The sequence below is a fragment of the Drosophila mauritiana genome, chromosome 3L (genome assembly GCF_004382145.1).
Source record: "Drosophila mauritiana strain mau12 chromosome 3L, ASM438214v1, whole genome shotgun sequence".
In the NCBI taxonomy this organism is placed as follows: domain Eukaryota; kingdom Metazoa; phylum Arthropoda; class Insecta; order Diptera; family Drosophilidae; genus Drosophila; species Drosophila mauritiana.
In genome coordinates this window covers 12108150-12128437 of record NC_046669.1, presented here as the reverse complement: position 1 = coordinate 12128437, position 20288 = coordinate 12108150, and the positions used below count along the sequence as shown (strand labels likewise).

The window sequence follows — 20288 nt, the reverse complement described above, 5'->3', positions numbered from 1 at the left end:
GAATCGCTGATATGTATATTACTTATTAGTTTATTATATTGGTGTTAAATGCTGCACAGTTTTGCTTCCACAATAAAACTATTTAACGTGATCCCTATACACATTCTTTTTTTACTACTACGAGTACACAATGAATTATAAAAACAAACGATCACAATAGAGAGGTGAGTGCGTGGGCACACTTGCAAATAATTTATCTGTATAAAAAACATTTCGTATAAATTGGTTTATGGGTTCGGTCATCCCAGCATCCCAGCTGCCTACCGCTCGGCTAGGACAAAGTGAAGTGCCACGGAGGACAGGAGGACCAGCAGGGCCACTGCGATTCCCACCATGTAAAGGCTGCGCGAAAGTTCCGGCTTTGGCATCGAACTGGTCATAATCCTAGAATCGTCTATGCATTCAGCGTCCGTCTTGCAATTCTTGAAGTGCGTATCATCCGGAAGTCCCTCGGCCTCCACGGATATGGTCTCTGGGTCCAGCTCCACGTCCAGGATCTGTTTGGCCTGGGCCACCACAACAGTGGGTGCCTCGCCACGGAATAAGTACTCGGAGAACTGAACCACTGCTCCGACCGACGCGCTAGGACCCTCTGAAGGCAGGCTGAAGAACACACGTCTCGGCGGCTCACTAATGTACAGAGCTTCATCGGTCACATAGGGATCGGTGAGTCCATCGCAGTACACTTGTATACGCGTTATCAGCGAACGCAGGACATCGTCGCGTAGGAAACGCTTAACATCGGCTATACTGTTTCGAGGATTGCAGAAAACCTTTGTGGTAATAATGCCGCTCATGTGTAGCGTGCCACTAAATTCGCGCACCTTGATGTCCGTCGGTTTGCTTAGCTGACATTTCATGGGGAGCACTATGCTCGCCCGGATGGTTTCAGTGCCTCCGATGATTCCTTCCGACGCAAGCCGGGGAAGGGAGTCAGTGGTGTTGCTCGAGGCAGTGGCAGTGCCACCTGTTGTCGATGTCGGTTGCAGCTTGTCCACTTTCGTCTTTTTCTTTTTGATATAGGTCTGCAGATCGATGGTGTCCTCGACGACTTCGTTTTGGAGGAACACCTCACTGGCCAGCAGGTTCTTGCGCACCGACACTATCATACTCTGGAACTGGTCTTCGATGTTGACGCGACGCGAGGATTCCAGTATGGGCAGCACATCATCGAAATCGTAGCTGCACTCCAGCTGAATCCACTCGAAGGGTTTGTCCACAAACCGGAACTCCATGTTGGAAAAAGTGCCGCCGCTATCAAAAGAAATACTCTTATTATATTTGGGCTAGAACAAGTTGAATATAATCAAACTACCATATAAACATTAACAATCCTAATGGTTAACTAACACATAAAATGCATTCCAAGAAATAAGAAACACAAGGACAAGGATAGCAAAGAAAGTGATTATTGAACATAGAACATAAGTTATGAAAGTACATAGTTCTCAACTTGTTAGTTACCATATGATGCATTTTATGTTTGCCGTAAAATACGTTTTTTTGCAATGTCTAGTTATAAATTGTAAGCGATTCGTTTGGTGAAAGAAAGAGTACACATTGAGACCCGTATCTGTGATCAGGGATTACGTTTCCAATACTCACTTGCCATAGCTGTAGTTCTTGCAGAGCACTTTCTTGTCGGCCAGCGAATACGAGAGGAATACGAAATCAGTCTGTGCAATGTCGGTGGTGTAGACGCCAAACGAGCTGTTGCTTTTCAGGAGCAAACTGGAAAGGTAAGGAAAGAGGTCATTAAGGATGGAGATTCATGTATATAGCTTGTGACTTACTCGTAGATATCTGAAAACAGCTTTTTGGCATTCTTAAATTCGGCGCTCTGTTCGTTTACTACATCGGATCTTACTGAAGACACAAAGATGCCTGCAAGGATCGATATTTAATTATTAATTAATTCTAATTGTAGGTGGTCAGTCCTAACGCTTTGCATCCTTTAATCTTAGTTAATGACCTAAGTTTACATTACTGGTTTCACTGCCCATTACTGATATCTTATAGGTTTGTCTATGATGAAAGATCAAAAGTTTGCAATTCACAGATTAAACAGTCAACGTGGGTGGGTTAGCCCCAAGGGTTTGGCTGAAGTTCGAATCCACGGGCAGATAATATGGTCCCATAAATAATATCCCTTAGCATTCTATGATTATTTCTGGGTAGGGCAGATAAAACTGCAGGGGCAGCACGCAAACCCACCGATGACGTCAAAGGATCCGGGACACATTTTGCTGGCGCTCAGCCATTGGGAGGCCAACGCCTGTGAGTTGATGTCCGAAATGGTGAGCCGGACCTCCGACAGGTCCTCCATATCCGCATCCTCCTCGTTGTTCCTGGCCAGGTGGACAACCACGCTCTTGGTGAGGTCCGCTTGCTGTTGCAACCGAAACGGATGAAATCAGGAGAAAGTGGAGATTCAGTTGAGCGGGGGAACCAAACAAAATCTACGTGGCGGATGGCACTTACATGGCCCACGATTATTCCGTACGAGAACTGGTTCTCCTGTGCGCATTTCTCCAGGTACAGCTCATCGTGTTTGCTCAACAGCACTGTGCGCATCGTGGCTCTAAGGTTTCTGCTTACTTAGTCAATTTAATGTTAACTATATTCGTTCCGAAATGACAAATTTTTAGAGCTGGGTACACCCCCCACGATAGTAGCTGTAATCGAATACTTGCTATCGAGGCTTTGTTTCGATAGTGAGCGATAGTGCTAAGCTATTCAAATTGGAATTTAACTGAAATTTGTTTTCTGATTAGGATTTTAAAATTAACGTCAAAATCAAGTCCCTTGAACTCAGTTAAATGATATTTGGGAATATATGAAATTTAAGATGTATTGAATGTGCCGACTATCGATACGCACCAGCTCTACGGATTGGTGTGACCGGAGGTTATATATTGAATGCTATGGTAAGTTCTTATCGATACTTAACGAAGCTTATCTCAAAAATCTGGACATCTCTAGAAAAACTGTTAGATTTAAAAATAAATTCGAAATTTTAAAAAGTGAAATTTTTGAAACTACATTACCATTTTTGACTCAGACTTTTTTTTTATATTTTTGTTTTTGGTTTATTTGAAGAGTGTTTTAAATACCATCTGCAACATCTAAACAATTGTTATTTTATTAGCTATATATAATATATATATATTTTTAACGCGTTCCGGCAATTCAGTTAAAAAATTCATACATTCAATAACTGTATACGTATCCAAATGAAATCGAATTCATTATCAGATATACCTAAATCTATTTTTAAATACTTCGCTGAATGTTGATACAATTTTTATGAGAATAGGAACACTATACTTTTATTAAATAGAAAATTATTGAATAGATTTATTTATAAATTTTAGGGAATCGACAAGCAGTAATTTAATCAAGGCTCTTTAATATAGGGTTGTTTATTATTGAAATGTAATTGCATTGATAATGTCCTTTAGTGTTTATTTTCCTAATCTTTAGACACTCGACTTAGGATATTAAGACTTAATTTACCTCCGCGACTGCGAAGCGATGAAAGTATGTACATATGTACCCCCGTGGCAAGTTCTTCAATTAAGGCCCCCTTCTTCAGCAGCAACATAATCTCCATCTCCATCTCCCAATTCCGCTGCACTGCATCTGCTGCCGTGGGGCGATTACGCACGACGTCTGGCCCAAGAGCGGACCCCATGAGTACGGATCCGTGCCACCCAAATGGTCAAGTGACCGGTGGACTATGGCGCGAACGGACGCGATCGGTAATCGAATTAGGTAAACAAACACTCCATAAGGCGGGCGTACGTTGATAATGTGTGCATAAGCAAATAGGAGACGGGATTGGGATTGGGATTGGGACTCTGCGCTGGACGGATCGGATGGACTGCGATGGATGGGGGGATCTCGAGGAGCGGGTTGCGATTGCGGCGGCGATGACGGGCGGAAAAAAACCTAAATGAAATTTCATTTAGGTGGTCGCCAACGGCTGCGGACCATCTGCTTGTGTGAATGCTTGATTGTTGAAGTGCCACTCGATGGGGCGAGGGCGCACGCTACTCGCGGGGATTACACTGGCCAAAATTGGGATCAAATGGTTACGAAGTATGTATATATCACATACAACTCTATTGTATAGAGTCCATTGGTACAACTCTTTATATCTGAAATATCTCAGTGCTGTAAAGTTTCTTTGGTTGCGATTAGTGCAGTTTATATCTGAGCAATATGGGTCACCGGTTTACGTAATTTCTCTCCGTGCAGCGATCGGTATCCAGATATTATTTACTTAGTAAATTATTCCTGTTCGATTGTTTGCGTTTGCTCTGGATCTCTGGCATGAGGGCACTCGAACGTCATTGTCAGCAGCGTTTCATTCATGATTCGCCTTTCACAAATCGAAGGAACATATATGCACGACTGTTCGGGGCATTGTGCACTTTGCATTCGAACAGACAAATAAATACAAAGGCAGTTCTGATCAGCTTAGTGAGACATCTCATTATCGCAGGTGATTCTGCTGAACCACACCGTTTCACATCCAGATTTCTGCACTGCCTCCTCTTTCCACCCGATCCCATCCGATTTCATCCCATCCCATTCCATTGGGGCATCATTTCAGGTAATTGCTTTTTAACTCGACTCTCAGCTTTCAGCTTTCATCTTTCAGCTTCCAATTCGAATCCTGCAGCGCCGGGAGCCACTCAATCCGTGGGCTTTGATGCAATTTGGCTTCTGTGCAGGCCACTCTGCCACTTGGTGGAGCCCGTTTCTGCCCCGTTCTGTTCTGAGAGCTGTGATCTGTGTGGCTCCCCGATCACGCCATGTGTAGTTTAGTTGCAGTTTCGATTCACATCGGATTGCCTTGCCCAGGCAGCACATCAATCATCCATCACGCACCAAAGGCCGGGAGACAACGACCCAAACTGGCAGTGCAAACCTGAATGGCAAACGGCCCATGCCACGCATGCGATTTATATGTGTCCAAGGTTCTCTCTGGATCGCAATGGATGCAATTTGGCCATTTCGCTGCACATTTGACCGGATTAAAATTCCTCTCAAATGGCTATATGCTACTAAGCTCTTTTAAATTGCAGGCATTTTAGTTATTGTTATTTAGCGATCATTTTGTTTCGTGTCCATTATGTTATCTCTCTTAAATAAACGATTTAGTTTGTTTAAAAAGGACATTGAGGCTTAAATCTTCTTTTAATAAGTTAATGTTTAAAAATCGAGTTTTAATTGCAATTGGTCAGTTTAAAAGCTGAAGAGTAGTAATGAAGTCCAATAAAAAGGAAGCAATTTAATGCTCTTTTGTTTTATTATATTGCTAGGTACATATTTATGTATGTATAATGTTGATCTTTCTGTATTTACTTTTTGTTACTTTTTCCCTAAAGGTATTATTTACCAATTATCTGTTTATATTTTTTTGTTTTTCTCTAGGCTAGAGTCAAATAAAACACAAAACAAACATACCATGCTGCCATTTTGTTGATATAATATTGCAGCTATTTTTATAATTTCAAAATAAAAATTTTATCATTATTATTTATTTTAGAAGTTAAAAAAAAGGAATTATATAAAACTTTTGTTTTATTTAAGCCAAATCCCAAACTTCTCAGTCTTTACCCTTAATTTTTAGAGATTGTATGTATGTACGAACGTTTGTAAATGTAGCTCATTTGTACATAGGTCGATATGATAATCAAGAGTTGGTATTTGAAAGTGCCTACTTATTGGGGCCATGGTCTCTGGCTTAAATTAACGATAAATTGAATGCATTACTCAACAGTGAACACTAAGAACTAAATGTTCCTAAATGGTACAATTTAAGCTGTACGGAGAATTCAATCAATTAGAATATTACATTAGGCGAGAAATGCACCTAAAGGTTGACTTCTAACGCGCTGTAGTATCCCAAGAACAGTTGTAGTTACAATTAAAGGGTTCCCCAACTCCTCCTCCTCTTCTTACTCTGGTTCTTATTTTTGCCACTTCCCCAACTCGTTCGCTCTCTCTCACACTCACTGCTCTTCATTTGCCTGCTTCTTCTTCTTCTTGCCACTGTTTATACTCAGCACTTTTTACCAACAACGAGTTTATAATTGTTTGATTTGTGTGCGCGCATAGTGTGCATATGGTTGTCCCGCTCTCTCGCAGAAGAGCGAGAGAGCAAGAGTTTGCCTCAACGGGCGCCATTATGAAAGTACGGTACTCGCAAACCGGTTGGTCTTTCGAAAAGCACTCAAAAGCGGAGTGAAATGGTTCGAGTGGAGCGGAGTGACCCGGGTGACCAGGTGAAATTCAAGCGCTCATTGTGCTGAGAGCAGCTTTCGCGTGAACAACGTTTCAACGGAGCGCAGCGTTCGCAAGAAATTCGATAAAAAGAAATTCTACAATAAAAAGAAGAGCAAGAGACACGCAGGAGCGTTTTCTAACTGTTTCTGTCGGGATCGACTGTCGTGCATTTGTCACTGTGTGTGTATCTGTGTGCGTGTTTATGCGAGTGTATGAGTGAGCAGCACGCTATGAATCCAATTGACCGCATTGCGTTTCCATTTCCGTTTCCGGTTGCATTCGCTATAATCGATACCGCTGCCTTGGATGCGCGACACTAGTGACTGTGATTGTGTTTTACCCAAATAAAATTAATAAGAAAACAAATCTAAAATAACAATAAATAATAAAGAGAATTGGAAAGAGCGATTCTTAGACATGTTGATTGAGCCGACTTTAAACCGTGACCTTGGCTCGCTTACTGTCGCTAATTCTGGCCTCTCGGCCGCGCACTGGAAAATGGAGCCCCATCCCCAACGCATCACATCGCTGGCCCCTCACGCTTCCAGTGGTAAGTGTCCCAAACAGCACAGGTGAAAACATGCCGACGGCAAAGCCAGGCTTAGGGATTTTATAAAAATATACACAAATTTTCAAAAAAGAAATCCGAAACTGGGTCAAAGGTGTAATATGTCATTCGATAGCAAATCAGGAATGTTCGAATTTTAATTTAAACAAACTAGTTCTTTTACAATGAAACCTAAAATCTATTATTGAAATTATATAGAACTAATAACTAAGCATCGTTTAAATTAGTGCGTTGAAAAGGTGTTCCAGTTAAAGTATTTAATAAAATACCAAGCTGGTTCAAATGTGTACAATGTCATTATTTAGCAGATTAATTAACTTTGAATGTAGTTAGTGCAAACTTTTCAGGATAAAACATACAATTTTGTATTTAAATGAAGCACAGTTAATGCTAATGAGCTAAAAGGCGTTGTATATGGTACATAAATTATGTAATTCATAATAGCGGAAATTACAAATTAAGCATACTAATTTTGATAGGCCTTTCTTAATTTGTTAAAAACGAGATAAATGTTGTCCGTTTATAGGAAACCCTTTAAAATTTGTTAAGTTCGTACTTAGTATGTTCATAATAAATGTTTTATGTTAGTCCGAGTTAAATCTTCAGTTAAAACAAACACAAATCGTTACGCATGTCACATTACCAAGTGCGTGGCTCATTTGGCAGTCCCATTATTTCCTTGCTTTTCACCTTCCAATAGACCGAAATAAACAAAACTGGTTCTCATTTGATGGGCGGCACAATTGATTATGGGCCCATATACTTACTTATATATTCAGTTAGGCACGACTGGAGGTGCGCGTATTTTTTTAAAAATATTTACTCGACAAACAAAAAAAGTGAAACGCGCATTTAAAACGCTAATTGACAATTTGAACGACGAGTTGCCCAAGCCGAATGATATATGTAGGTTTTTTTAAGCGATGGCAAATATAATATTCTGTCGAATTAACGTAATACACAGTTGTTTTTCTACTTGTTTTTTGCTTTCTTTTTGTACCCAGCTGAGTACATATTTTAATTTTCGCCTTTTGTACTAAGAGATCATTGTCGTTTCAATTAGCTTGATAAATCTGCTCGTGCCTGGAAGATTCGATTGCGTGTCGCCACCATTTTGGCCATTCGATCGGCTTAGACATTTGCTGGGGCAATAGAAACGCTAATATACTCGTAGGACCCATCAGTCATTTCGGTTCGGTCAACACAATTAACGCTTAATTTATCATAATTAACCATTGTGGCCGCGACAGCTAAAGCCACAATAAAATAACAATACCCAATTATCATTCAATTGCAGTAGCGGCGGCATCCGTGGCAGCAGCAGCAGCAGCGGCGGCAGCGGCAGCAGCGGCGGCCGGAGCGGGATCGGGATCGGTATCCGGCGGCGGAGGGGCCACATCCACATCACCCACATCTGTGCAAATACCAGCGGGCTTTGGCGGCGGCGGCTCCACTGGCGGCATTCCGCCCGGTGCAGGTGGACCCACGGGGAGCACGTTAAACACCCTGATGTCACAGCATCGCCTCCTGGAATTCTCACGTTTCGGTGGTCTGCGTGGCTATGACATTGCCCAGCACATGCTAACCCAGCAGGGAGCTGTCTCCAAGTTGCTAGGTGAGTTGTGAGCCCTCGAAAGGGACGATCCCTCAGTTCCTTCCCTCATCAGATAACTAATGGGTACTTTGTTTTCGATTTGTTTGCTAATTTTTATGATAAACATGTTATTATCCTGCGTGTTGCCCCTTCCATTCCTACATGGCGTATCCCTCGTGTGCGCAGCCGTGTAATTTGGCCACTTAAAATTGCATAAACTCCTGACTGGCGGTGGCCAAAACGCGGCTGGCTCATTAATCAAAATGCGGCTTATTCACGAGCCGGTACTCCTTAGTGGTAGTAGTAGTGGTGGTGGTTGGTGCGTGCTGTCTTGCACTGCAAGAAAAAAATGGTTTAACTCAAAATAAGGAACAGGACTTCATATATGTGATCATATTTATTCCATGTTTAGAGTTTTTTAAGTCTTTTAAAGTCTTTTAAAGTAACTACTTTCAACTGAAACCACTATATTTTAAATTTTCCAACTCTGGTTTCTACCATTGTATTTACCAGGGCATGTATTGTATTCCCATTCATATTTTCCGTACATCACATGTTGATGAAACGAGCAGATAAAGATATTAGCAACCAAGGATAATCCTTGCTGCCAGCCAAAAACAGATGGATTGCCAAAACCAGGATGGCAGAGTCATAAATCCATTGTCTCATAATTTAACTGGGATTGTGCTCTGATTCTTGCAGGCTCGCTGCGACCACCGGGCTTAATTGGTGGCTCAAAGCCCAAGGTGGCCACGCCGACGGTCGTCTCCAAGATCGAGCAGTACAAGCGCGAGAATCCGACGATCTTCGCCTGGGAGATACGAGAACGCCTGATCTCGGAGGGTGAGTGTTCCACATAATTGCAGCTAATCCGCGGACGCAGATTAAACGCTGATTGATCGGCGGTCGCTTTTAGCTTTTGATCTCGATCTTCGACTGCTCGGTAATTGCGTAATCCCGCCTTGCAGGTGTCTGCACCAATGCCACCGCTCCATCGGTGAGCAGCATCAATCGCATCCTGCGCAATCGAGCCGCCGAGCGGGTGGCCACCGAGTTTGCTCGCACCGCCGCCTATGGCCTGTACCCGCCACCCCCTCATCCGTACGGTAGCTTCACCTGGCATCCGGCCGGCAATGTGCCCGGCGGCCAGGGAGTACCACCACCGCCGCCTCCATCCGCCCTGTGGTCCGTCGCCGCTCCCACGCTCGCCAATCTGCCTCCGAGTGCAGCGAGCGCTGTGCCCGTCTCCACTTGTGGCTCCCTCAGTTCGGCGCACTTGATGGCTGGCGGAGCAGGTGGCACACCCACCAATCGAGCTATCTCTCCTGGCTCTGGCAGCCACGATACCTTGGAATCAGCGGATGAGAACCGGCACATAGACTCCGATTATCTGGATGACGATGATGAGCCCAAGTTCAGACGGAATCGGACCACCTTCAGTCCGGAGCAGTTGGAGGAGCTGGAGAAGGAGTTCGACAAGAGTCATTATCCGTGTGTGAGCACCAGGGAGCGGCTGTCCAGTCGCACCAGCTTGAGCGAGGCAAGAGTTCAGGTGAGTCGGGGGAAAAATAGATTTTAAATAGTAACGAAGGCTTCTGACTCAATCTCAATTACTGCCGAAAACTTTTCATAAAACATAATTAAAAGTGGTTAATAAAGTAGTTACATAGTATTTGATTTTTTTATATCTTTCAAAGCCAATTAATCAATATCTCAAATAACTAATCATTATTAAATATCATTTATTTCTACCCTTTCCAGGTGTGGTTCTCCAATCGCCGGGCTAAATGGCGTCGCCACCAACGCATGAATCTCCTGAAGCGTCAGCGCTCCAGTCCCGCCAATCCGCTGCACTCGCAGCAGTCGAACGATGCGCCGGCCAGTTCGCCCACGCCCAGTAACCACAGCAGTGCCTCCACCTCCGCTCCAGTGGCTCCCGTGCCGCCACCTCAGCAGCCGTTGCCTCTGTGCGGTGACCACTCGCCACAGGGTCCGCCGCCTTCGGTGCTGTTGCACCCACTGCATGGTCCTCCAGGCGGCCACCATCATCATCATCCTCTGCACCTGCCCACGCATCCAGCTGCCCTCCAGCTGCTCAGCCACTACCACCAGCAGCAGCAACAGCAGCAGCAACAGCAGCAGCATCAGCAGCAGCAACATCATCAACAACAGCAACTCTCACCCAGTGGATGCAATCCGGCGGCGAGTCACCTCTCCATGGGCGGGGAGCGCAGTGCCTTTAGGAGTCTGGTGAGCTCACCCTCGGCGGCTGCCTTCCTGGGATTGGCCAGGCAATATGCCGTGGCTGCCTCACTAACGGTCGCCGAGGAGCAGCGCTCCAGATTGCACTACTCCGCGGGCGGTTTGAGCAGCGGTGGTGAGGGCACAGGACCCAATACCAACACCAGCGGCACCACTCAATCTGGCGGCTCAACCATGACGGTGGACAACTCGTCATCGGATTCGGATGAGGAGATCAACGTGCACGACGATTCCGATGGTGAAATTGAGTCGTCGGCGGCAACGGCGGCAAAGGTGGCCCGCCTGTCATCCTCCGATGCGCCGGCCACGTTGCAATTCCTAAAGCATGACCGCTAGATGGACGACATGGGCGACAAGGGCCACCTGGTCTAGATGGGCGGCGGCAAAGTCTAATTGAAAACCTGAGTTGTGCGCGCCTCTGTGATTGACAGTGGCAACAAAAACAAAAGCAGCAACAGCAACTACTGATGCAATTGCAATTGCATTTGAAATTGCAGCTTGGTGGACTGAAATACGAGAAGCGACTACACACACAGTGGGCAAACAAATCGAAAAACCAAAGTTAAAATGCTGCTCACCTACTTGGCTGCGGTTCGGGGTCGCTAGAAAAATATAAATAAAAAAAAATAGAAAAAAGTAAACAGAAAAATGTAGCAGACAACAGCAGCAACAACATAATGGGCGGCTTAAGATTAGCTGAAATTGTAACTAATACCCGATACGAACACGCTTGTCCCACTTGAAATGCACATGCCCATTGTATACCCTATAGTTATGCATAATTATACTATAATACTTGTTCATTCGCCGGCTGCCGACTTACCTCATCACCATTTAAGGCTATAGCATATGCAATATCTAACTATATGTAACTTTAAACTTTAAAATAGTCCTAAGCCAAATCTATTTATGAATGCGTATTGTTTAAGCATTTGATTCATGAGTTGGTTGCGTTTGAACTGATATTTAGTGCGTAGACTAAGTGTTTTTGGCTCAAATCAAAAAAAGAAATGGTCAACCGCTGAGTGAGAAAACCAATAAAAAGTGCAAGAAATAATCAAGAATCGCTTACTTTCTTTCTGCAATAAACAAATAAGAATATAACCAGGAAATCGGTTTGTATAGCCTCGCTTTGGTTTGACAACAAATACAATTTATACGTTCGATTTCACGCATAATTATCCATTCAAACACACTGGGCAACACAAAAACACACAAAACGCGGCCGAGGAGCATAAATAAGCATTTAACACTCGAAAGCTTCTTAAAACGTTATTAAATATTAATACAATCAATATTCATTGTGTGACCACCGAACGAAGACAGTACAAAAAGCCAAACGAAATCGAAATCAAAAAGAAAAAAAAGAAGAAAAAATCCAAAATACGCGCATAGAAAACGCTTAAATTTCGAACGTAATGGCCAATATGTCCAAATCTGGCTGATAACATCGACATTTTAATTATAACCAAATGAAGCCGCGCACACAAACACAGTGGGGACAGACTAAACGCGACGAGGAGAGGAGAATGGATGGTATGGTTTGGTATCATATGGTGTCGTATGGGGACCGATTAAAAATGCCGAGCCAACTAAGCACATAAATCAATGTAAATTATGGTGTTAACAAAAGGCGAGCTTGCAGGCTTGGATTGGATCCGATCCGATCGGATGGGATGGAATGGGTTGGGATCGGTTTGGATCGTTGACTTTTGTAGGTTGGTAAGCCGGGTGGATGCGCGTCTTTATTTCTGGCCTGGCCGAGATTTAAATGAGCTCCTCACATCTGATAAGCGAAAGAGCGTGGAGCACCAATTCGTGTCGATACTTACAGCTCCGAACGGAATCGGGATCGGGATTGGAAGTTGTGGGTTTGCGGGTATTGGGGGATTTGAGAATGGTCATCGGGTGTCCACAAATTCAATTTGCTTGGGCTTTTATGAGCAAATGGCCCAGCCCCATCTCCATCGTCATACCAATCGACTTATTCTAATTTAGTGCGGAGCTCTGCTCGTGAGCATTCCTTTAATAAATTTAAATCACCTTCTATTGAAAATATTTTCACCTCGGGCCCATAAATTATACATTATACGATATTTATACAGTCTGCGCCACGTCTCTGCCTGTATATATGTACATATATGTATATATATTTTCGGCTTTTATTTGCCTTTTGGGTTCGCGCTCATTCAGTGATTTCGTTTAGTGTACTTAACTTTGATTTGACGGCCTGGGGATTCCATCAGCGTGGTTTTCGGCTGCAAGGGATTCGCAGGAGGATGCCTTGGTTTGATGGACCTGGGCAAAGTGGCGCTCTCATGAGCGCCATATAATCGCAGTCAAACATTTTTACGATGCAGCATCGCAAGCTCGTATATCCAGCAACCTCGACGAGCTGATCAGTTGGCCACTTGATGGACCACGAGGATCCTGCAGATTGTCCTGCAACTTTGTTGCCAAATCTTTGTGGCCCGCTGTTGGCTATGAGCAGTTTTTATTGTCTTGGGTTGGCGGAAATCGATGAACTTTACCAAGGCTCCACCGCCGGACTCGAAGTACACAGATAAAAATTTCATGAAATATAAATATGATTAATGCGAAGAACCTGTAGCTTAAAAAATCTGTTTTATTCGAACTAATTAGAATAGCAGATTATTTAATCAGTATTTGTCAACAAAAAGTGTACCTCCTACATATTTATATATTTTAAAATTATTCAACATTTTCTATACCCAATTTTTTCCAGTGCAAGTGTATCTTTTGTGCCTCCACTGGCAAGGAGCCGGTGATAAATCTGTTGGCGAGCCGGCGCAACATCGCCATTGCATACTTCTAAATGGACCATAAACGTGCGAAGTCGCAACACCAGCAATAACTAAAGTTAGTTACGTTTACTAATATGACAACAATGTTGTTCTTGGGCCCTTCCCCATCGCAGCCCTCGCAGATGTAAATGCGAGCTAACCAGTGCCAGGCGAATATATCTTTCCCAGGTTGTGAATGGGAATGGGAATGGGTGTCGTTATTCCGCCATTACATTTACAACTTACAAAAACAAATACCACAAATAAGGGGGCCTCCCCCCTCAAAAAATAGACTCCTCCCCCGGAAATCAAACACGCAAAAGCAATTACATATCCTATGGTTTTCATATAGTCACGAACTAACACTAACATTTGGTTAGGAGTCAACTTAAACTGCTGCTAATCAATAAAGCAACATGGTCAAAAGATCATTTTCGAAATATTTGTAGTTGATATTAGGTTAAATAAGGATTTTTTAAATTTTCAGAATTTATCTAAAGTCTAAAATGATCAACTTCTACGAATCTCTTAAACAGAAGAATTTAAATCATTAATTTCCTATGATATTATGATCAAAATATAGAATTGCAACTACTGTAGGCAAATTTATAACTTTATAAGTAAAACAATGCTAGTTTTTTTCTATTATAAACTTCGTTACTAACAAATTGAGTTGATATATATATATATATATATATATATAGGAAAGTATATCCAAAGGCATGCCTGTGAAACATGTTGAACTGCGTGAGAGTGTCGCCATCCAGTCGACTGATTTATGCCCAAACTTAAATGTCCACAATGGCGATTCAGATGACCCGACCCGGTTAATCCCCCGGCGGATTCCCCCCAGTCCCAAAGGTTTGTTAATGAGCCGAGCGATTAAAACAAAAAATGTGCATTTGTGTGTTTGTCCGCTCCTTAAATGAGCTCGAGCTTTTAACGCGCAGCGCTAGGAGTATGGATCTCCAGACTCATAGAGGGGATATACGAGGCGGGGACAGAGTGATTTTGTCTCGTTGTCATCTCATTTGGGATTGGGCGATAAGACAAATTTGTTTTCTTTGTTTATAACTTTATGCAGATACAGGTTTCGGTTCGGTTTCAGTTAAGGTTTCAGATGCGCTGCTCCAACGGGCAACGACGACTCTTTCGAAGATCCCCACCTCAAATACCCAGTAGAGTATTCCAACTTCGCCGGCAGCTAATTGAGTGGGTATACCACACATATATATATATATGTTTAATCTTTGTCGCCTCGCAAGTTGGAGCCTCGAGTCTGGCATTCTGAACATTGATTTGAATTTTGAATTCAAATGTCTCCGTTTTCGTGGCTCTTTTTGGGGTTTTATTTCATTTGGATTGCGGCGGCAGCTGCTGTTGACATCTTCATTAACGAGGCGTGTGATCAAAAGAGTAATGAGGTGTTGATAGTGCCCCCAAAAAGCGAGTGGGGCTTTATATGCATTCCCCGTGGATTAATTGGAAACAATGCCACACTAGTCCGCGTCCGCAGAAGTTGTTCTAGTATGCGCCCATCGGTAATTGGGTGCCTCTTGTTCCACGGTTCGTTTCTGGCCTTTGATGTCTTCTCAAATCTTGTGATCCTAAGTCTGTTGTTCAAATGTTCAAACTGAAAACCGAACCGAACCGAACCGAACCCATATTCAAACGCAGCTGGGGCCTTTGTTATGGCTGAGCAATTTGCATATGATAAATCTGCTTCCATATTTTGTTAAATTGCTGTGCGGGTTTTCTCTTATTGGCCTGGCCTTTTGGCCAAAACCATTGGCGCGTGGTAAATTGGTTGTATTGTAAGGCATCTAATTAGCGGCCGGCTACCGAATTATGACCAATTATAACTATTGATTGATTGTGGGCTATAATCACTGGGCTACCCAACTCCCGTTGCTGCGGATTTCGGTTTCAAAACATTATTCGTTCTTTCGCATTGTTGTGAAAGTTTATCGGTGGGGCCAGAAAGTTTGGGAACAACAAATGTCAAAAGGTTAAGAGCCCCACACCCATAAAAACAACATGTGTACATAGTTATTTATTATGGTAGGAAACTTTAGCTATGCTAGAATATGATTTCTAAACTATACAGTAGTTAAATTAAAGCTTAAAGATTTATTCAGATCTTATTATGAATTTTTTGAATTTTTATAAAAATTTATTTTAAAAGTATATCTATTTAATAAGCAATTTTTTAGAATTTAAAACAAATTTTACTTTAAATTATTTGTCTGATTGCTTAAGACCCCAAAAATTCGTCAATAATTATTTCGAGTTCGTTTATCTTTTTATGCACATGTTTTATTTACTTTTTTATTGTTTTTTTTTTTCTAAGTGAGACACTAAATATTTTATTTAAGTATGTTTTGAGTGCGGGCTCTGTGTTTCGCCATAAAATAGAACACTTCTTGGCCAGCCAAACAATGTCTAATTAAAGGCGGTAATCGCCGCGAGTCGAACCACTTAGTCCGCGCATAAATTTCGGCCTTCTAATGCTGTCCAGCAACCAAAAGAAGTGGCTGCCACAATTAACCGAGACTTATGACGCTGCACCTGATTAAGATGCAGCCGCATCCCGTCCTGGCCATCCGAAGATCTCTAAACTACGCCTATTGTTCGGCCAGAGGAGAGATGCTACGAAATGCCGACTACTACTTACAAAAATGTTAAACGGCTTCTCGGCCAAGATTTATGGCCTGTCCCAAAATCACAGAAGACCCGTTGCTGCCGACCGAGAAATCGATCGATCCCCCTTCTCCACTCCTAACCCAATCCGATCCGATCCCAGCCAGCTTTATGTTGATGCGGATCGGCGGATCGCATTCCGGCGAATCACCCATAAACGAAGTCACCGTATGGTGTTCGCATTAACGTATTAATGCGCCTACATCGCCCACTAATTGAGCCACACCAGCCACACCGACCTGGCTGAGAAGTTGGCTCCGATCTGGGAATATATATGTGTACGAGTATATATCCATTTAAGCGCGGCACTAGCTGCCACATAATGCAAACAATATGTCTCTATAGGATTTCAGTGGCTTCATTGATTCTTATCACCCTATAAAATACATTTCGTTTGATTATTTGTATTTCTCTCGCTGTTTATAAGCCTTCTTCAGTTCTACACTCAAAGAAAAATCAAATGAGGTTGCTTAAATGTTGGTAAAAGTCATTAACATTCATTTTTAGCTGGTGAAATATCAGAATATTTGCCATTGAATACCATACCCAAATAAAAGTTAAAACTTTTTTTCAAGAGAAAAGTGAATATATGAAAATATTATATATAAAATGATATTATTAATATATTATATTAAAGAAAAAATATATGAAAAGTATATAAGTTTTGTATATGCTTGTTAATACTTTTATGAGTTTTAGGGCTTTGATAGTGAATGTTAATAATTTAATAAAATTAATAGAATCATATAAGAATTATTTTTTTCAGTGCTTCGGCTGGGATGTTGTCGTTGTGGATGTCGTTTTTATGCCGCTTGTGTTGTTGTCACCATTGTGGCTCATCGCCGGCTTTTGTGCGCCAACATTTTATTTTCATTCAACATAGATGGCTGCTTTTTATTTGAACTCGATTTCGGATCGCATCGGATCGGTTGGGATCGGTTGGTTCGGTTCGGTTTGGTTCAGAACGGGTCGGCATCGGATTGAGTTCGAGTTTGAGTTTGATCGCGAGTGCCGCGGCCTCCATGCCCATAGAGCGATTCAGAGTGTAATTTATGTCTTTATTTAGTAAAGATTTCGTTTCCTAATTTATTGTGATATCTCTTTGGACAACGGCAGCAGAAGCCCCCAGAGTTCCAAGCCCATCCGCTGCTCCTCCTCCATCTCCTTCGCCTTGCCCTCCTCCTCCTCCATCCAACGTTGTTTTTGTTTTGTCCGCTTGTCGACACCTTGGCCAACTCTTCCTCTTGCTCCCATTTGGGCCCGACTTAGAGATTGTGGCCATGCGATGATGTTGTTTGTGCTCACCTCTTTGACCGCTCGTTCGTTCCCGTGATTCCCTTGACAGTTTTCGACTCGCAGTTGACCATCATCATCATCATCACCTGTGGCTACTCCTGCTTCTGTCCCATCAGCCCCCGCTCCTCGCCAGGCCTTGTTTAAAGTCCCATTTGCCCAGTCCCCAGTTCCAGTTCCAGATTCAGTTCCCATTAGGAGCGTGAAGTGATCCCAATTTATCTGCTATCTGCTGATAATGCTCACCGAACAAAGTGAATTAAATTGAATTTGAAAATAGCCGCAAATGAGACGAACAAGCGAGTGGGATGGCTAAAAAAAATTCGAAAATTTTAAGAGTTCCCAACTCAAATAGTTAACCCTAATGTGCCCATTTGAAACAGCTTGTTAGTTTTCGGAATTTTCTTTGGTTTCTTACTTAAGCTATCTTAATTGTTTTTGTATTATTATTTGAAAGTTCTATCTATAACTTAGCTGCATTTAATTGTTAGAAAAATCGATCCATATAAATAGTTTTGAAAAATGTAGTTTTTAAGATATTCAATTTTTTCTTTAAGTGCTTGATCACTGGCTTTAAATTTACTTTAAAATGTAATAATCACTTAGAAATCATATAAGCATTATGACTAGAATCATGTCTTTAAATTCCTGAGACGATGGGTTAAAGTGGGTTAGTTCCACTGGAGATCTCCGCACGGATGTGCCAGCTTGGTCACTTGTGTGCCTCCCTTTCGGAAACGGTGTGAAGTCCTTTATTTATGTCCTCGTAATTTATAGATTTTTTATTGCCCAGCCAGTGACGTCAGCGTTACGAGTTAACCCGAATGAGATTGGCCGCGGGCAAATCGAAGACATCTTCATTAGGAAATGCGGCGCGCCCGGATTGAGATGAGATTCGCAGTGGTCCTCGGAGCCGGGCGACAAGTGCTTTTCCTTGTACCGAATGTCTGCTGGGCTAATTGGATTACTCTTGGCCATTGGCCAAGACCGCGAGTCTGTCAATTAAAGCCGCGAACGAAATGCTTACATAAATTCCGAAATTGCTTGCGGTGCGCATCGATTTTAAATGCGAAGCGAAGCCAACGGGCAGCGGCATCGACATCGGCAATTTATATGCAAATTTATTTCAGCTGCGTGCCCAGATTCAGATACAAATTCAGATGCAGTCGCCCCAGAGGTTCGCCAGGTGATAACGATAGCGCCCCGTAACTATATGACGGCGATTATGATTGCACCTAAGCGATGGCTAACTTGGCAGCTAGCAGGTTGGAGGTGGGTGCCAAAGACTGCGCGGACTGAAGACTGGGGGGAGGAGACTGAAGACTGGGGCCGCGGAGACTGCGGACTGAGGAGCGGAGACTGCTGCCCGAAGACCGGAGCAATTTGCATACAAATGTTGAATGCTCGTAGTCGCCTGCGCTTCGTGATTCCATCGAGATTCTGCTGGATTGGCGATCAGCGATGCACTGGGGGAAAACTGGTCACTTAGCAAGAGCAGTAAAAAGTGTTATTAAAAAACCATAAATCTGAAACCATTACTAAACCATTACTAAATTGCTAAATCCTTGATCAAATACAAGGTCTCATTCAATCCAATTACTTAAAAGCTTGACTAAGTGCAATCAATTACTACTACTTTTAAGTTTTAGCTGGCAAAATCAGCTGCACAGATTCCTAGATTCTTGACCCTGTTTCTTCCCAGTGTTCCCTGGCAATTAGATGGCTAATTTATGCGATCAGCTCTGGTCAAGTCACATATATGTGGAGCAAACTTAACGGTGAGGAGTGCGATCTTCCGGCGACAGCTGCAACTCTCTTCTGGGATTCGGGATCTGGGTTCTGGGATCCGGGATCTGGCATCTGTGATCTGGAATCAGTGATCTGTTGGTCGTGGCTGGTTCTTGGCTCACTTTGGCTGTACGATCCAAGTCCAATGGCATGGATTTCGAGCCCATCCCGATGATTTATCGCGTTGACGGTGCGGCGTTTTATGTTTTATTTGCGCGGTGACAATACGCGACACGGATAACGTGACATTTGCATGGGTCGCCACTTGCGACATTAAAACATTAAAGGGCATTCTGCTGTCAGCGAAGACTGTCGCATTTGCTGACACCTGTGAGCGGGCTGATCCAGCGCCATCCCTCCCCCTCCCCCCAGCGGTATATGGCACATATTTAACAGCTCTATTAGCGGCTATATCAAAGGCTAGGGCGCCAATACCTGATTGTTGTGCTGGTAATTGCAAAATGACAACGACACCCCTACTCCTTTTCAGAGCTGTTAATTGTTGGCAATTAATTTACTCGTTGGTATTTTACACATTTGGGTTATGTGCTAATTTCTACACAATGTGCATGACGGATGGCGATAAACATGATGCAATGACATAATAAAGCCGACAACGCAAACGACGGCGACAACAATGCAGATGCATCAAGGTGGAATATGCAAATAGCGGCGGAAGATAGCGATCATGGCAAGCAAACTGCAGCAAACTGTAGCAAATGCAGCAACTGCAGCGGCAACATCATGTTGCACGTACCACCAGCTAGTTGCCGCTGTCATGTTGACAATTGGTTGGCCGTTTTGTTTCGGCGGCTGTTGTCATCATTGTGTGTTGCCACAATTAACACACAATGTTGGCCACTCAACCGCGCCGCATGTGTCCTTTGGATCGCAGGTGGTCCCGGGTAACTCGGTTCCTCAGTTCCTCAGTTCCTGGGATCCTTGCACCACATAGTCGCCCTCCATCACTTATGCAAAACGA

The 20288-nt window shown here is 43.1% G+C and overlaps 3 protein-coding genes across 4 annotated transcripts; 2 read left to right on the top strand and 1 right to left on the bottom strand.

The window, feature by feature from the left end:
• Window positions 1-14: 14 nt before the first annotated feature.
• LOC117140266 (protein odr-4 homolog) lies at window positions 15-2682 on the bottom strand. Its single transcript, XM_033303092.1, has 5 exons — window positions 2482-2682; window positions 2215-2389; window positions 1794-1884; window positions 1606-1731; window positions 15-1254 (listed from the first exon to the last, which is right to left on the bottom strand). The coding sequence occupies exons 1-5, from the start codon at window positions 2572-2574 to the stop codon at window positions 261-263; spliced, it is 1479 nt and encodes a 492-aa protein (XP_033158983.1). The 5' UTR covers window positions 2575-2682; the 3' UTR covers window positions 15-260.
• A 726-nt stretch (window positions 2683-3408) lies between these two features.
• LOC117140238 lies at window positions 3409-5152 on the top strand. Its single transcript, XM_033303040.1, is given in 2 exon segments — window positions 3409-4917; window positions 4920-5152. Coding segments are annotated over 2 exon segments (264 nt in total). The 5' UTR covers window positions 3409-4820; the 3' UTR covers window positions 5087-5152.
• A 1156-nt stretch (window positions 5153-6308) lies between these two features.
• Window positions 6309-11785, top strand: LOC117141068 (homeobox protein Hmx). Of its 2 annotated transcripts, none has more exons than XM_033304364.1 (5): window positions 6309-6847; window positions 8166-8480; window positions 9162-9302; window positions 9428-10011; window positions 10221-11785. In XM_033304364.1, exons 1-5 carry the CDS (start codon window positions 6715-6717, stop codon window positions 11055-11057), a joined length of 2010 nt encoding a protein of 669 aa, XP_033160255.1. In that variant the 5' UTR covers window positions 6309-6714; the 3' UTR covers window positions 11058-11785. The 2 variants fall into 2 exon arrangements, with proteins under 2 accessions (XP_033160255.1, XP_033160254.1); XM_033304363.1 differs by having other exon boundaries at window positions 8163-8480.
• The last annotated feature ends 8503 nt before the right edge of the window (window positions 11786-20288 follow it).

What these genes read in the sequence shown, in the direction of transcription:
- LOC117140266 (XM_033303092.1), bottom strand. Translation starts at nt 2,574, where the DNA reads ATGCGCACAGTGCTGTTGAGCAAACACGATGAGCTGTACCTGGAGAAA. An exon ending in CGGATCCTTTGACGTCATCG is followed by an intron (nt 1,885 to 2,214) that starts GTGGGTTTGCGT and finishes CGATCCTTGCAG; the next exon opens with GCATCTTTGTGTCTTCAGTA. An exon ending in CTGTTTTCAGATATCTACGA is followed by an intron (nt 1,732 to 1,793) that starts GTAAGTCACAAG and finishes TTACCTTTCCAG; the next exon opens with TTTGCTCCTGAAAAGCAACA.
- LOC117141068 (XM_033304363.1), top strand. Translation starts at nt 6,715, where the DNA reads ATGTTGATTGAGCCGACTTTAAACCGTGACCTTGGCTCGCTTACTGTC. An exon ending in AGCTGTCTCCAAGTTGCTAG is followed by an intron (nt 8,481 to 9,161) that starts GTGAGTTGTGAG and finishes TGATTCTTGCAG; the next exon opens with GCTCGCTGCGACCACCGGGC. An exon ending in AGAACGCCTGATCTCGGAGG is followed by an intron (nt 9,303 to 9,427) that starts GTGAGTGTTCCA and finishes CCCGCCTTGCAG; the next exon opens with GTGTCTGCACCAATGCCACC.